The sequence below is a fragment of the Argopecten irradians genome, chromosome 3 (assembly GCF_041381155.1).
Source record: "Argopecten irradians isolate NY chromosome 3, Ai_NY, whole genome shotgun sequence".
Classification (NCBI taxonomy): Eukaryota; Metazoa; Mollusca; class Bivalvia; order Pectinida; family Pectinidae; genus Argopecten; species Argopecten irradians.
Window position 1 is genome coordinate 29,218,956 of NC_091136.1, and position 18,616 is coordinate 29,237,571.

The window sequence follows — 18,616 nt, forward strand, 5'->3', positions numbered from 1 at the left end:
TTGAATTGTTGAGTATTTTGTGTACAGCAGAAATTAACTTTCTGGATAGCTATAGGTATTATACGTATACTTAATGCATGGAAGTGCTAGTTAAACTTTTCATCTTGCTTTAAAGGCCCATTACCTTTCCGGAGCAAAATATAAAGGTTTCTTTAAAAAACATTAATAACATCAGAAAATGCGTACCGATGACCTAAAATAAGGTTACGACACCAAGCATATGCAAGATTTCCTGCGTAATATATGAAAACAGTGGAGAGTCAATTCGCTGTTTTGCCGTCTGGCGCAGTGATAGTCAACTACCGCTCGGTATTTAGGACGACGGCGGGAAACATAATACGACCCGCGTTATGAAAATAAACATTTTATTTATTTTAATCAAATCGTTCAGAAGGTGATGATAAATGTAGTATTAACGGTAAGTTTATAATTTTTGCGACTCTACAAAATTATCGATCTTGTTTTACATTCCCATTTTAAAAATTTAAAACCGTTTCGGAAAGGTAGTGGGCCTTTAATATGATCATCAAAGTTATTATGTTTTTATGATTTGTTGACCATGCTGCATCAATCGTCTCGGAATTACAATAATACATCATATGCCAAGAACAGAACTGAGTTTTATTATTAATGATAGACATGGTACTAATAATTAAGGTAAACAAACTATCTAGATACACAAACTATCTAGATACACAAAATATCTAGATAAACTATCTAGATGTAACAGAGGGAGATGCAGTAGAAGACTTCAGGGGCCAGTTTCATGAACATTTAACATTAAAGAATTCTTTAACTTAGAATTTGCCATAGAAAAGAATTTACAGAAATTAATGAAATAACCTTAGCTTAATGAACTTTCCTTGTGCATTATATATACTCCAGGGTTTACTATCACTGACGTTATATTCAATCTTGTACTACATTTGTATCTCATAGTAAAACGAAAGCCAGTTCAGGAGACATAGATGATTTGGTCCTTTGATGTACATCTAAATCATCTAATAACGTCATAACTTTGCTTTAAAGTTGGGTGTCGCTCTGTCCATCTGTGTCTCTGTAATCTTCAAATGAAGTCTCTGCAGGACTGTGATTGGTCAGTTTTTTCTTGTGAAGTTTTTATCAGGTACTGGTCCATTCTGGTATTATTTTTATCCCATTGGTTAGTGAAGATATTGTTCTATATTTCAACATGTATCAGTGATCAAAATAACATTGACATCGGTCAAAGTTCAATCATTTGAGGATCTTCTCTGGTGGGGTTTCAGTCTCGTTGAAGTCTCGTTTCAACATTAATCAGAGTTTTGTGATTTTCGAAATCTAATTGTGTGTCTCAAGTTGTAGCAAGTTGCCATATAGAAAATATGTCAAAATTAGACTTCTACTGCTGGCAGAATTTTTTATACACACATCTTAAGAAATGACCAATTTGGCAGCCGTTTTGAAACGGTATATTTCTTACACTTTGTAGAGAGATGCAATTTCACACTTTTTTACTTCAATATTTTAACTGAACTCACCGGTGCAACAACGTTTTTAGATGTATAAAGTTATTTTTTGCTGTAAATATTTTTTTAAGTTCACCGAGATGGAATGATAAGCGTTTAAAAGAGGAATCATGACCTATTTGGTTTATATTTTTTATATTTATATTTTAATAAAGATAAAGTTATTTGAATTTTTAGAAAGAAATGGTGAAAATAACAATTTTTGTGATGGTTTTAGAAACAGCAACTTATTTTCTTTTGAACTGCAAAATTTTAGAAAAGTTAGTCATCAGAACTTTTCCAGTGAATATGTCAAAAATTGTAAAAAACGAGGAATTTTCATCTTCAAAATTTAGGGTAGGGGTAATATTTACAGCTATTATGAAAAAAATAATAAGTTTACTGTGTGATATTAATATTTTCTTACAGAAAACATCGGTTTTGTCAATTTCGTAAATATTCAATCTTATTAGACAACTAATTTGCAACTTATTGCTTTAGTTCGTCGTGTGTATGTTCAAAACAGTGAAATTCCGGTAAAATTTCAATTTACTTCAAATAGCCATCTTTGATTTATAATAGCTCAAAATCAATCACACCACCATATCATTTTTATTACATTTTAAAGTTTGTTATGAATTCATATTTCCAAAAATCTACATTAGAAAAAAGTAAGTTATCAGAAAAACTTGACTTTTCACCAGAACAGATACTTAAACTCGATATCCGTTGAACTTTAGTAGACATAACAGACGGACATTTTAGAACTGGCATGTAGTTTTATCAGTTCTAACATTTATCATATTTCAATTTTATCCAAACATGATTGTCCTTTTATTTCGATTCTCCGATTTTTTATTGGGAGTCAGTATGCTAGGACATTGCATTTTAAATTCACATTTTTCTAACTAAATGTACTTACAAAATAATTTCATTCATTTTTATTCTTAAAGATGCTCCACCGCCGACTGAGCATAAATGATATTCATCACTTGAACAGTAATTGGTATTTAATCGTGTTATATATGTATAATTAGCACAAAAAATGTAATAAAATAATTTATTTTGCCTTTGGTACATAAGCAATCAGTATTTCATTCCATATAGGATATAGTGGCACGGAATTTTTTCGGGATGCCATTAATTATTTTTTATATTTTTAACTTAAAGTAAAATTAGAAGCTCAAACTTTTCAATGGTGGTAATGGTGTAAATTAAGTAACTTTTTTAACGGAAGAAAAATACTAAATCGTCTGCTCATATTCTTGATTGTGAAAAAATAACGTTTGTCAGCGGTGGAGCATCTTTAAGTATTCGAACGGTATAATCAGTCCGATATATTTTTATTTGGGGTCATAGGTTATGCACTGCCCTTATCTATCTTCTTAAAACATACTCCAGTGATAGTTTTATAGCTGGAAACAACCGTTTTACGAGGCAATAGCAAAACAGTAATAAAATGTAATATGATAGGCTATGGACATGATTTAAAACTGCTCCTAAAAGAGAGAAATGATCTACTCTTTTCAAATATTTGGTTATATTATTTTATTTTATCTTGGAAGTTAATCATGCAGATGGCTTATAAATTACGAAGTTAAAACAATAAAATAATTTCGGTATTGACAATGATCGGATAAGATTTCAATCTGTCATTCGATCCGGCCTCCATGTGAAGAGTTAGCGCAACATGAATACGGTATTAGATCATGATCATTTAATTTGACTTTAAACATGTTTTATTGTCTTAATAAGTACAAAGGGGTTATTTCAACTTATGAAGCCAATCAACGTGTAAAATTTACAAGTGGTTATGGCAAGCCAAGTTTCTTTACATTCCGAATTTCCGATATCGAAAGTTCTAATTCCGATATTGGGAATTCTGTTTTCCGATATCCGAAATTCTAATTCTGATATCGGAAATTTATATTGCTCATATCGGAAATTATAAAACAAATTTCAATATCAGAAAAATGTATTTCCGATATCGGGAATTCAATTTCCGATATCGGAAATTCAAGCTATTCTACCAGTTCAACTTCGCTAGCCAAGGATAAAAGTAGAGAATCGGCTAGTCCGCTAAACCTGCCTATATATTATTAGGCTTTTTTAATTTTTTTTTTTTTTTTTTTTTGCCTTAAGCCTAATAATATAGGCAGGTTTAGCGGACTAAGAATCGGCTAGCGAAGTTGCCACCAGTTATAACCAGAGATTTTTTCTGTCATAACATATTCGTTAACCAATATCGTCAGTAAGTTATCAATTCTATTGTTTGGAAAAATAGAGTTATTTCTTTTGGAATTAAAAAAAAATATCACTAAAATAGATTTAGATACTCTGTAATGGCACTTCAACGACAGGTGCACTCCATACGAGTTGTCCCCCTTGATTGAAAATTCCCACCCGGAAGAATAAATAAATATTCATGTAAAACAAAATACAATGTATTCACTGATATTTTGATACATTAAATGTAGGTTTCATATAATGTTTGAATAATATTTTATATCTTAAAAAGAGAAAAATATTTCATAGTCATTATAACTCCGGAAACTACCGGATAATACCGAAGGTATGAATGGAAAACAATATGGCGGGATGTTTTAGCAAAGCAAAGAGTGGAAAATGAAATTGCAAACCCATACCACTGTAGTTAACTAGAAATGCCGTGACAACGATTTTATCAACAGTGCAAACGTGCCAAACCGTTACCAAGATGTGTGATATATGTTCAGAATTGCTCTTTTTGCTGGAAAGCTGTGAGTATGCTCCAAGACATACGATTTCGGCCCTTTTACTTTCACGAGCATCACTTGTGCCCGATAAACAAGTACCTCATATAAACTTGTCTTCCCAAACTTATTGACTTGCTTTAATATCGTCCGTATAAAGAAGAATGTTGTTTTTTTTATGCAGATACGAATGCCAAACATTGTCGGTACCGTGAAAATATCTTCTTAAAATGACAACAAAAACTCAGATTTTTTACTTCTAACGTTACTTTGTACACTTTGGCGACAATATGTAACGAGATTAGTATAACTAACCTATGTTAACTTTAACGAGTTAAAATATTGCCAGATTTTTAAATGCTATCGATTAGGTGGGGGTTGATCTAGATAAAGTGATACTGGTTCCAAATGATCTGCATGTTTAAAACCAGTCTTGAAAGGAGCGTGTCATTGTGGTTTTTAAATGCTATCGATTAGGTGGGGGTTGATCTAGATAAAGTGATACTGGTTCCAAATGATCTGCATGTTTAAAACCAGTCTTGAAAGGAGCGTGTCATTGTGGTTTATACAAAGTGTTAATAACAGTCTCTGTCACTCAGCTGACAGAACATGCTTCTTTGGTTCAGTTGGTAGAACCAAGTTTTTCTCACCAGAGCTCGAGACCGGGCTTTGATTCCTAGTCGGAGCACTTGAGAGGAATTATGTGTGTGTTCCCTGGTATTCTACATTAGACCTCAACCAGATAACTCATGGAAGGTGGTTTGAGAGGTTGATATTTAGGAAATCTCAAGAAAAACAGAGGGAGTAGTGTAAAAGGTGCGGGTTGGTGTGGTTTGTAAATAGTGTTAAATAGTTTCTGTCACTCAGCTGATGCAGCATGCTTCTTTGGCTCAGGCGGTAAAGTCGTGATTTTTCACACCCGAGAACCATGTTTGATTCCTGGTCAGGGTATTTCGACATAAATCGTGTATATTTCCCTGTTCTTCTACACCATTCAGAGTCCCTGTGATCAGGATGCCCAATATTAATGGTGTAGGATCAGTAAATAAAGCATCATGAACAGGACTGATTTTTTTTCCAGTGAAATTTATGTACTTTTTTCTGAAACAAATACACATATTTAAAGCCTTAACCTGTTATACCAACTAAGTACATCCCAAGTTTTTGGATAGTTTTCAAGTAATTTTGATTTTGGGAAATCATAACTTGAATTTGGGAAAAAATTAGAGGCTTTGCCATTAGGAACTTCCGCCCCAAATCATGCTAAAAAAAGCTCTGTAAATTAAATAAGTGCTAATAATATGCATAAGCAATCTCATGCTGCATACACATAAGATTTATATATTCGGCATATATATGAACATTGTACACTAATTAGTAATACTATATATAGAGAATACACGGTTAGTATCTTACAATACAAGGTTTATTTTGGTGCGAGACTTAGGAAAGCCGAGATGACGAGGCTTTGCCGAGTCATCTCGGCTTTCCGTGTCGAGCACCAAAATAAAACTTGTATTGTAAGATACTAACCGTGTATTCTGTTTATCCTGCAACCATTATGGCTTTCAAAACGAAAGCAAATTGACAGTTCCTTACTTTGTTTCGCTCGAAGCGAGACGCTTCTTTGATGCGGAGGTAAAGATTCATTCATTAACCGAATGAGAGTGTACTCCTTTTTACTGCCGTGGGAAATAAATAAGCGCATTCACAAACAGTAACCGTAATTCTATTCAGGGTGATATATCACTGAAAGGAAATGAAAATACTCAAATAACAACCAATACCCATTAAATAATTACTTAACAATACATACCTTTGTCATGAGCCAAGAAAAAGACGACACCTCCATACGAGATTTTCGATATCGTAAAAATGACGTCATTTCGATGAATGTGACGTCACGTTTTAGCGGGACTGAATGACGTTTCATTCACCGGAAGGTTCAAGTTCTGGGTCAAGTTAGAAAAAGTTCCGTCAGATATGGAACAAATTCACGTGATCGTATTGACGGATAAAGCATATCGTATTGACGGATAAAGCACAAGTTTATCCGGCAGTAGTTACCGGTCAGTATGTGGGACAGTTGCAGGATAAATAATAATTAACTAAGTAGTTTGATGCTGCCACAATGAGTTTTTAATTGCATGAATAATCTATATAGCTATTTCACCTTTTGTTTTAATTTACTGCAGATGAAGAAAGATGTCAAGTTGGTGGCTTCCAGATGAGCAAGAAGGACATTATGTCCTTTGTGAATTTTGTTTGCGTGTGGCCACAAAGGTTTGTATTTTACAATTGGTATTGAAAGCAAATGAATGTAAATGTAAGTAGACCATATTATTTGATAAGTTTCTTTTCTTATCACAGATGCACGAAGACAGAAAAAAAAAAAAAATGTCAAAATTGCTTTCCCAATCAAAATGAGACTTCTTGTTCTTGATTAGTAATTTAATTTAATGGTACATAGATGTCTTTTACTGTATGACAGTGGCATTAAGCGGGATAATATGTTGTGAACTGCTAAACCGGTGATAAGATTTATATTGAGTCACTGTACATATATTATATTAGCACATTCAAATTTCAAATTAAGTTGATAATAGAATCTAATTACAATTGTAATAAGACATGTGTTTAAATCACATTGAAGCAAGAAAATATCAATTTGTAGATAAAATAACCATCGAGCCATTTGAAGTTATTGCAACAATTAAAAGGGCATACCTTTCTTGAGTTACAAAATTGTTTAATGGTCTGCTTGATTTTATTCATTGTAGACAATGTATGTGTTGCTTCAAAAATGCAAAAAACTTCGAAAAACTCAACAACATGGTGCAGTTAATCTTGAGTGTAGCTATCCGAGTGATCCAGACCTTACCTGAAGATTTCCAACAAGAACAGCAGAGACAGAAGGACAAAGAAGCAGCTCAGGCAGAAGAGAAAAGTTCAGACGCAAAAGAGAAAGAAGAAAATGATCCTGAGAAGAAGGAAGAAAGTAATGAGAAAGAAGAGAAAAGTATGGACACTGACGAAGATGATGAATCAGAAGATCCAGAGAAATGGAGTATGGAAGAAAAAGAAAAATTGCTTCATTCTGTAACCAAAATCTTTCTGATGAACTTCCCCTCCTACATAGCTTACAAACATGTTGTTCACCCATCTCGCGAGGTAAGTCCACTTTTGGTATAAAGATCTATCTCTTTATTTCTCAAGTGCAGTAACTGGACGATGTCAAAGTGGATTGGAACACATTTACAGAATTATACAAATGACATTTTATAAAAGTTGCCAATACCAGTTTTAATTTCATGCTGGAATAATTGCACTCACCTGGGGTTAGTCTAATTTATTTTTTTGTAAGGTCACGTTTAGAAAGTTACAAATATGAATAGGGTTTTTGTCTGTATTATTGGGCATGCTTTTAGTTCTGTTGCTTATACTTTTCAGGACCATTCACAGCAAGAAATTAGTGCTTTGAATAGTTACTGTGAAATATCAGTAAGTAAATTAACTTCTGTGTTATACTGTTATTTACTGTTTTTGTAGCATGCTTCAATATGGTATTTAGTGCCCAAACTTTATATATATATATATACTCATTTACATTTCAGAATATTTAGTTGAAGAATTTCAATGTTTAAATTTTAGGGAATTTCTTTTAAACTTACACAAACGTTTTTTGTTCACTGATTGCGTTATGAACTGCTTATGAAAAATATGAATTTTTCAACAAAAAAAAAAAAAAAAAAAAAGATGGCAAAATATATTGAAGTAGGTTATTTTTCTTAATTAATTATTGTAAAACCAACAGGCAACAGAAACAGGTCATTGCAATTATTGTTGACTAATGCAATTTTGTTTAATGCTTCAAGTTCTTTTTCTTTTTCCATTGTGGAATCATTCTAATGTATCCATGAGTATCAAGAAATTTACAGAAAAATGAAGGAATTAAATAAAGGGATGACTATTGATTAAGTGATAAATACCTGTGAAATTATAATACAACTGTATAATTATGTTATTTAATCTTTATAATGATCTAACCTTGGCTTTTCAGCAGATGTTGAATTCCTTCCTCAAAATTTATTGTTAAAGCTATGAAAGGGAGTGAAAACTGATGCCATTTTATTAAGTTTTGTTAAATAGTGTATATGATGAGTACAGAGTCTAAAAAATACATATTGTCTTGTGGCTAATGTGCTGTCTGTTTAACATCATTTCTAAAAGGCTTACTAGGAAATATACTTTAAAATATCACACTAGCTATAGGAATGTAGTTTTAGTTATGCATGACATAGAATCATTGATAAGTTGTGGATTTCCGCACTGAAATAAATTTACTGATGTTTGAACCGTTTAGAAAAGGCTATTCTTTCCAGAGTGTTATACAATGTATTATAAAGTAATTCAAATCTTCAATCAGGTATATTAAACGATATCTTTAAAAAATGTTATAATGTATTTAGAAATTAAATACAGAATATTAGATCACTATCAGTCATTGTTTCCCTTTCTGATGATATTTGAAAGTATTTTCATTATTTTTATAAAGTATATATTGGGGGTAATATGCTTGTGGTTTGATTAACTTTGAAACCAGTGTGTGAAGATGCAGCATGTGTATATATTCAATTAATCATTAGATATGCTAGATGCCTTATTTTCAAAAAAATAGTTACCTGTAGTCCACCTAAGTTTTTGTTGGAAGTTTGTTTACTTTTAAATCATGATTGTCCTAAAGTCAATGTTTGTTAATATAATCTTTGTTTTACATGTAGAAAAATATGTCACCGGGCATAACAAATGTTTACCGGTAATTGAGATACCCTGGTAGTTAGAAATATTTTAATTGAGACATTTTATTTATTTTGTAAATCTTAAGGAAAGTCTTTCAAATATACATGGTGATCTGGTTTTGTAGTTATGCACTGTACAGCTTTAATTCTGAACCAAAAGCTACATATACAAATTATAATAATATGCTATTTTGACTCCAAACTAAAAAAGCTATTATGACTCCTAAAGGCTATGTAATCATGTAGATTTGTATATAATTAATTTCATATTTTCCCCTCACCAACATCATTTACTGATACATATTATTGTAGAAATCAAATGATTGAGATATATACAGATCAGGTAATATGAAGATTTGTCAAAGACCAATTATTGGAACCTTATTCAATAGACCCTAGTCTGTTTCTCCTTTTCCTGTTTTGTATTCACATCAGAGTGGTTGAAATTAGTGTAATGGTCATTTGAATGTTTCTTATTTATATTTTCCTGTCACTAATTAGATTGGTCTCTATGATATTATCATTATACAATACATTGATCTGTCTGTATTTTAATCTGATTACTAATGATATTAATATATATATCATACACTCACATTATTTTGAAATACAAAGTGTTGGTATTCTGGTGTTAAGTTAAGATGCAAGTTAATATATATGTAATGCATGAAGATATATATTGTATTAAAAGCACAATGGGTACACTGGTAAGTGTTATAAAATACAAAATCTAATCAAACATCATCAGAAGAATTGTTGTATTCCATGCATGTAAACATGCCTTGATTTTAGACTGGTCACCATAAAATTTACTATTGTTGCCAAACAGAAGTCAGAAAAATTATGGCCTGAGCTACTTAGAGTTCAGAAACACTAGACTAGTCAGATGGTGTTTTTGATAACAACGTCAGAATGTTAGCTAGCTTAGGATCATTTAAAAAGAGGGATCTACCCAAGTTATTTTCAATTTATTTGAATATTTTTTCTAAAAGTTTCTAAATCGTTACTGTCCATCTTACAGTTAGTCTCATTTCTGCAGGATTGCTATTCTTCATTTCATGCAAGTAAAATTAGTATGTATATAGAGTATTAGATTTGAAAACATGAAATTGATTTCGTTCTTAATGTAATAGAATGTATTTTGTGACATGCATGTATTTTGAAAAATGTTATGTTGTTGCAGAAACTACCCAATAAGTGGTGCTGGCTTTGATTTTATCTTGAATGAGAAGATATGGCATGTTTCTGATCAATATAGAGCATTAATACATATGAATTATATGTATGCTAATATGTGGTTTGATAGAATACTATGTGTTGTGTCATTTCAGGATCCCGAAGTTCCACTGTTCCTGCTTCAGAATGTGTGCTATTTCTGTGATAGTAATGGTATTGGTGCTCTGCGTCAGTGCTTTGAGAAGGGAACTCCAGATACACTGCCTTTTACATTTGCTCATATACTCATCACCCTCATTGCTAATGTAAGTTTACCAGCAGCGGCCTTTTTAGGTGCATTTTGGACAGGATAAAGGTTCCTTCTAAAACATTGGGAGTATTTGAAATTTTCTAGATAAAGGACAAAATAAGGCAAGATCAAAAGTCCAGACATTTAATATAGATTTTTTACATATCGGTTAATGACACAATTTACATATCGGTTAATGACAAAATTTGTTGCATACAACTTTCCCTTTATTTGTTGATTACAGTTACGCCTGTGGATGAATATTCCAACTGTAATGCAATATATAATACCCCTGAGGACAGCTGTAATAAGGTGTGTATTCACTCACTTATCATATAACATTAATAGTTTCTGTTTTTGATAAAAACTAAGCAAATGTTATCAGAATGTTTAATTTTATTGTGGAACAGGACTTGCATATTTAATTTTAACATTCTGCATGCAAAAAGGCTATAGAAATGTTCTTCAGTTTTCTAACATAGTTTAAAGAAAAACTAATGTTCTAATGCTGAACATGATTTTCAACCATATTCAGGTCACTGGTCACTGGCATGGTAATTCACTAATTTCTTTGTGTAAATTACAATAAGAACAGTATTAACCATCACACTACTCATGTTATATTGAAATATACTTTTTCCTATATGATGAATCTACGTTTATAGGTACATGTGTAAGCTGTCTGATAAAGATTTACGGATGGCGGGAAATCGTAACATGACTGACCTGATGTGGGCTGCGGTCAAGGAGCCTCTGGAGGCCCACTTTACCTTTGATAAGGAAGGTCTGGACTTGGCCTTCAAGTACTTCACCTGCTCAACTCTGACCATCAGACTTGCGGGGATAGCACAGATTAATGTGAGTGTATCTTGTATCACAGAGACATAGACAAATAAGTCCTGTGTAAATTTAGTTTTATAAATAAATTTGCCCAGCTCTTTGAAAGCGAGACTGTGTGGAAATGTAAACACAAACATAGCCAGCCGGGTTGACGTTTAAGGATTTATATAATATAAATTAATTTCGTCGTATGCAGAGCTATTATGACGGGAAATTCTATTTTTGTATTTCATAAGAAATTATACTGAATATCTTAACACCATTTTTACCGACTTAAGCCTTCCATTGCCCGACTATTCACTTTTAAAATTGTGCTAAAATACTTTAACATTACCCCCAAATTTAAGTACTACGGTATAAAAAGAAATTGCCATTTACATCTTAAAAGTTGTTTTGTTTTTTCCAGAATCAGATAAATTTGTACAATGAGAGTTGTAATAATGAGACCCTGTTAGACGCTGATAGGTAAGTCATGTTTGGTGCTTTATACCCATCTCTAATTCATTCACTCCATTTACAGTATGTCACATCAAACAGCTTCAGTTTTATATACCATACCATTTACTACTTACAATCTAGATAAATCTGATTGTAAGCTAAATGTTAATGAAGATAGGCTGGGGAAAGAAAAATTGGATGAAAATGTCGCATAATTTCATTCTTAAATTAATTACAGATTTTGCGAAAATGACACAAAATAAATGAATGTATTCATATTATTTGAAATGATAGATAAGCTTGTCATTAGGAATTTAAAATGATTGGTACATATATTCCGCTTCTTCACAATTTTGTTTGTTATTTTTAACGAAAATGTCACAATTCCTGTTTAAGTTGCTTTCATTGTGAAATTTGTTTTTCTTTGACAGAGTTGGTCATCATTTGTCCCAATGGTTGTTAGATAACAAGATCATAGAACATATATTTGGACCAAATCTTCACGTTGAGGTATGGCTGTAAAAATGTGATTACGTATGTTTATAAGATGCCAGTTTTAAGTTATTTTTAAAGAAAGTTTTATTGCTTATTCTTCCTGTCATTTTGGCTATGCTCTGTATGAGATGGATAAAAATTATCTGTATACTTTGATAATCACTGTATCAACTTAAATAATAAAGCTGTGATTTTCACTATGCATTGTATGAGATGGATAGAAAGGAATAATTCTTCTGTATAGCACAGGAGATGACCAAGTAAAAGATATAAATTGAAGTAATTGGTGTGAATTTAAAGATATGAAGGAATTTAAAAATATTTGTATATCTGTTCTTTCATTTTAGCTTATAAAACAGAGCCAGTTAATTTTAAACCTATTAGCGATGGAAGGCAAGATTACCAGTGAACATATAGACTGTGTTTGGGCTTCTAGTCAGGTAAGTAGTCTGACCTTATCTCTTGATTGGTATATTCAATGTAATAAATAAACCCTTCAATAAGGCTGAAAAGTTGGGATGGGTTAGAACATTAGACTAAGTAGACTCAAATGAAGATTAAAGGTCCATTGACATTGTTTGTTGTGTTACACACATGGCTGTTTGCTTGAGGAAAGTAGAAAATGGACATTTTAAACATTGGTTTGATTTGATTACTTGCTATTTGATAAGGTAGTCACCAGGTTCTACTAAGAGACTATGCCTGCAATGAGCCCAATTTCAAATCAATAAATCAATACCCAAGTCAATAAGCTCAATAATAAATCAATAATTCTCAGGAGAGGAGGCGGTTTTATGATTGGTTATTTATGTTTTATTTTTTATGATTGGTTATTTCTGTTTTGTCTTTTAACATTGAATATTATGCTGATTGTGTATATTTTCCTCTTTCAGTTAAAACACTGTAGTAAACAAGTGTATGACATCCTGATTCCCTTGATTAAAAACCTTGATGTCCATCCAGTTCAGCATTTACTCCGACTTGTGTCCGCCCTGGAACCCACCTCACACACAGAATCTGTAAGTGGCATTTATCACATGGATTCATCAATGATGTGGTAACTAGAATGGTAACTGAATTACAGATTTCTATTAAAAATGACTAGAATATAGCAATGGCTAAAAACTTTCAAGTGGTTTACAAGAGAAAAATAATAAAAACCAGGAATACTCTTGGCAGTTGTTTCAAAAGTGTGTTTATATTTCTTCATTGAGGCACCCTGTACATGTATTGAACAGAGTTAGACATTTGTAATGTTTTCTGATGTGTGAAAGCTGCCAGACTGAATTTATTTGTAAATTTACCGTACATATTGAAGTTAAGTAACTCAACAACCTTATTAATTCCAGACTTTGTATCTTGCCTCTGCCCTCATCAAATGTATTTGGAACACGTGTGTGGCCTCCCAGACATCGGTGTCACAGCACCACGCCCAGGCACATGCTCAGTACACAGCTCTACAGCAGGACGAGGACATGCATGAAGGTATGCTCTAGTGACAGATCTAACATTGATACTGGACTTCTGTTTATTGTTATAACAAAATGATATGCTATTTCATCATCACAATATTAAAAATACTTGTAAACATGCCATTGTTTTGGACAAGCTGTATACAAAATGACTAAACGGTCAAGACATATTACCCCAAGCTCTCCACCTCTGGGTCGTGAGTTTGAATCCCGTGTGAGGCAGTTGCCAGATACTGACTGCTGGTTGGTGATATTTCTCCAGGTTCTGATGTTTTTCTCCATCTCCTAAACCTGGCTCGTCCTTAAATTACCCTGATTAATAGCATGTACCACAATAAAAACCAAATTAATGCAATTTTTAAAAGCAATTTTACTTTTGACAGGCGTAGGTAAAGCTGGGAAGCATGACATGAGTAGCAGTGAGAGTATTCAGATGTCTGAGGATGGAGAAAGTGAAAAGTGCTGCAATAAGGTACAGTGTACATTCTTTACGTAGAAGAATAAAAGAGTTTTGAGAAAGTAAAATGACATGGTTTGAGTACAATAAGTCTCATCTTCAGTGTTTGTGACATCATACATTCCCCCCCCCCCACCCCCCCCCCCCAAAAAAAAAAAAAAAAAAAATGATGTTACAATCACCAGAAGGTGGTACATATTGTTCTCTGTTCAAATCATTTTACTTTAGCAAATTATTAAACTTTTAGACATATGACTGTTCTTCAAATTAAAATTCAAAACACAAAAAAAAAATAAGGAGATAACTGATATTCCTAAACATTCTGGACAATTTCAGGCAAAATTACAAGCCCAAAAAAGGGGAAGTCCTGCTAAGAAACAGCCAAGGGGTAAAGACCATGGTCCGAAGGGTAAGGAGGGTAAGCATGAAAAACGCATGGAAGATGTGGACGACCACAGCGTTGACAGTGAGCTAGAACACAGTGGAGAGTCTGACGACCACAGACACGTTCATCGTCATCCAATCCGACGTCCCAGGCCTGATAGTGAGGCCAGCGACAGTGAGATTGATGGGAGTGAGTCTAGTGAGGACGAGGAGCTGGAGGAGGGAGAAGTGGCCGACAGCAGACACAGACAACAGTTATTACAGGCCCACCGCCGAGCTGTAGCCAAGTACCACTGTAACCATCACCATGCTCATCACCGTGACACGTCAGAGGAAGAAGAGGAGGAAGAGGAGGATGACTCTGAATATCTAGAGGACTCTGAGGACGAGGAGCTTCTCAAGGAGGCCAAACTTGTGCACATGAAACATACCTGTCAGGACAGTGAAGGAAGTTCGGACTTTGAGGATGAGGCCCGAATGGTCCATGAGGGGAAAATGTCTTACCAGATGGCCCAGAGGATTCTGAGGAAACACCACCAACAGCAACAAAGGATCCTACACCAGGCACACCAGCTGGCCCTTCAGAGTCAACAGAAGGTCAGACGACGGGGAGAACGACCTAAAGGTCAAAGTCCAGGAAAGGTCAAGTCCAATGAAGATAAGCCAGAAGTCAGTGAAAAGGATAAGAGTGAAGAAAAAGACACTAGTCATGAGCATGGCAAGCAGGAGGACTTGGCCAACACATCCATGGTAGGTAGTCCCTAATACTTCACCAAGCAAAAATGTGACAATTATTGAAAAATGTGAGTAAAGTTACATTTATTTGAAAAAAATGAGAACAAGAATGTTTTACAAAGTGTTTAATTTGTATATATGTTAATCAGGTTTAATTTGCTTTTATCAGGAATCCATCGAATCGGATGTGGCCATGCATGGTGGTAGTCAGGACAGTGGTTTGGAGCAGGTAGAGGGAGGCCACTCCCCCGGTGGTCTTACCCCGGGGCAGGAGACCGAGATATTTGACTGCTCCTCATTCATACAGCAAGTCGGAGTACAGCGCCAAAGGCAGAGACACATACAGGGGTAACTCCTTTTCTACCATTACTTTTCTTAAAACAGTAAAGCACCTTTGGATTGATTTAACTATGGAAAATGTGTAAATGGGAAATAAATAATTGAGAAAGAATTTCTTTTTACGTCCAGTGATGAAACCATCCTTGCGCACACAGTATTACTATCTGGAGGTCTGACCGCCAGCATGTAATGTGACGATCCATAGGGACGCTTGACCGCGGTCATGTGGACTAAGGTCGGGTCACTGAGGACAAGTTATAGAGAAAATCTAGGAATCTATTTTATCTTGTTATGATTATCAACACCTGTTTTACCATTGCTATCAGACCTCATACCTCAGGATGTAAAAGATTATCATATTCACAAATGTAGTGCATAATTATTCTATTAAGGGTAATTATTTTTTAAACATGGAAATTATAGTCTTATAAAATCTATATTTATCTTGAATTTCAGCCGTGAGTACATAGAGAACATTATGAGTCCTGACGATGGTGAAGGTAGCTGTCACAGTTCACACATCAGCACCAAATCGGAGAAGAACATGGCTGATTTTGAGGGTGAAGACTTCATCAGTGACGAGGAGCTGGCCCAGATTGACGCCAGCCGATCGTTTAATCCCCATCAGATGCAGCAGCACCTATCTAGTCTGGCTTCCATGTATCACACACACATGCCACATGGTCAGTCATAGCAAAGTACACAAGGCTACTGCTGGTTATAGAAATCTATTTCCATTGTATAATGATAAGTTGATGGTCGTAAAGATGAGTAGAAGATGCACATCATTGAAATTTACTACAATTCACATAATTCAGTATAGAATTTTAGCAATTCAAGATATATTTTGCTTTCTAAACTCAGTAATATCATTTTGTCATTGTTCTGAAGATCAACCTTTCACAAGTTTTAAAAGTATCGTTTGTAGTTTTAGATATTTTTTCATAGTTCTGAAGATCAACCTTTCACAAGTTTTAAAAAGTATGTTAGTAGTTTATGATATTTTGTCATTGTTCTGAAGATCAACCTTTCACAAGTTTTAAAAAGTATGTTAGTAGTTTATGATATTTTGTCATTGTTCTGAAGATCAACCTTTAACAATTTTTAAATTATCGTTAGTAGTTCATGATAAGTTGTGTGTTAGTAACCGATCATTATCAGAATTTTCATGTTTATCATCACCTGTTACAGTGATCCACCATCGCCCCCAGCAGATGTTTCCCTGTCATCCCTCAGATTTCCCATTTGATGATGTATGTGGTAAAGGAAACACACTGCTCTGGGATCTAGTCCAGGAGGAAACAGCAGTGAGTAGTGATACTTTGTTGTATTTAATCACTTATTGCCTGGGTACAAAATTGGATGGAAACAATCAGGGATGCTTAACATTGAATAGAATTTAAAATATCACTTAAGTTAAGAGTCTGACTTTATTTTCAATTTTCAAAAATGTTTTTTAAAAGCAATTTTGCCTATTGAAGATTTTACAACATACATTTATCAGAATTCCATCCCCTAGTCAGTATTAATGTAAGAAAGAACACTTTAGATATTCCTTTTGATAGGCCATCCTTTGTCATGGTGTTTGATTTTTTTGTGTGTAAATTTTCAGCATATGTTACCAGAGGGTCTAGCAATGGAGGCAGAAAAAGCCCTTTGTACTCTAGTATGTTACTCGACAGACAGGAAAATCAAGATGAAGTTTATTGAAGCTTGCATAGAAAATCGTTACGTCAAAACAAATCTGTTGTTGTGTCCCTACGTCTGCTCCAGGAAGATCTTTAGTTTTCCAGCCCTTAACAGGAGGTGTGGAAGCTGACACAACTCAATTGTCAGTCACCATTGTAAGTGTTTGTAGTAATAGTGTCGAATTAGCTCTTATGGGCTTACCTTGAATTTGATTTCTTTTTAAATAGCGTCCTGATGTGTATTCTCGAATCTTTTCGAATTTATTCAATCAAATGAATATTTTTCGTAAAGTGCAATTCAATACAGTTATTTTATTTCTGTATTGTTTGGTAGAGGTAATTCTCCTTTTATAGTGAATGCCCTGTTGCATAAATTAACCCAATCAGATTCCTTTGTACAGTTTCTATAGACTGTTATTATAGTTAAATCTCCCTTTATAAAACGAAGGGTATTACAATTATTCTTGTCAGAGTAGTAAATAATGATAGACAAGGTATTATGCTTGTAGAAGAGAGCTGATTAAAACATTTGGGTATTAGATTGAGATGTATATCTGATAGATATTTGATTATTGGTGGCGAATTATAATTTTGCACTGTATGACGAATATTTCACACATATTAGTTATGTCGTTGGGCTGAGAAAAAGGGCTCCATATGATTGAGTCACGTGTCCGCGCATTAAGCTTGTGGGGTATGTACTAGGATAGCGACTGAGGGCAAATAGACAGGATCTAGGCAATTACGTAGATCTGTTCCACGGACAATCGTACACGTCTGAATCTGAAAGTCTACACAGCATGGTCGTACATATGTGTACATACTCCATCGACATTACAATGTAAGTAGAGTAGGAATCCTGTGAATATATATAATGCTTATGTAAGGCGCATATGCACAATCACAATGTATACGATGTTGACTACTAAAGAAAAGTAGAATGTACCTAGATCCACTGACATTGTAAGTCAAGCATCTCGAAGTAAGATGTCTACTATTCTCCGCGTGATAGTTATGTTAGACTGTGGTATGTTAGTTTATAGGAATTAACCTACGAATATAGATTTTTTATGTTAATGCTAGACGAAAAAGATGGCAAATAAATCTGAGAATTATAGAAGATAATATACAGGATCGGGATTAGAGATGTCAGATTTATTATGAACCATGATGTCGGAGAGAATTAAACATTAATCATTTTGTAGACTGTGGAGATTGTTGATCAGAGAAATAAAGGCGACACACTAGTAACTCATATGTCAAGATCAACAAATCTCAGGGAAAG

At 33.8% G+C, this 18,616-nt stretch overlaps 1 protein-coding gene across 1 annotated transcript in view; it reads left to right on the forward strand.

Annotated features, from left to right (window-relative positions):
* Positions 1 to 4,065: 4,065 nt before the first annotated feature.
* LOC138319611 (ubiquitin carboxyl-terminal hydrolase 34-like) overlaps positions 4,066 to 18,616 on the forward strand; it is a 57,860-nt gene continuing 43,309 nt past the window's right edge. Inside the window, 18 exon segments of the mRNA XM_069262758.1 lie at positions 4,066 to 4,246; positions 6,415 to 6,502; positions 7,000 to 7,390; positions 7,670 to 7,720; positions 10,350 to 10,499; positions 10,728 to 10,795; positions 11,149 to 11,341; positions 11,730 to 11,788; positions 12,193 to 12,271; positions 12,604 to 12,696; positions 13,150 to 13,275; positions 13,606 to 13,741; positions 14,112 to 14,200; positions 14,522 to 15,319; positions 15,474 to 15,652; positions 16,100 to 16,326; positions 16,835 to 16,950; positions 17,256 to 17,449. Coding sequence (XP_069118859.1) covers positions 4,204 to 4,246; positions 6,415 to 6,502; positions 7,000 to 7,390; positions 7,670 to 7,720; positions 10,350 to 10,499; positions 10,728 to 10,795; positions 11,149 to 11,341; positions 11,730 to 11,788; positions 12,193 to 12,271; positions 12,604 to 12,696; positions 13,150 to 13,275; positions 13,606 to 13,741; positions 14,112 to 14,200; positions 14,522 to 15,319; positions 15,474 to 15,652; positions 16,100 to 16,326; positions 16,835 to 16,950; positions 17,256 to 17,449 — 3,080 coding nt within the window. The 5' untranslated portion in view covers positions 4,066 to 4,203.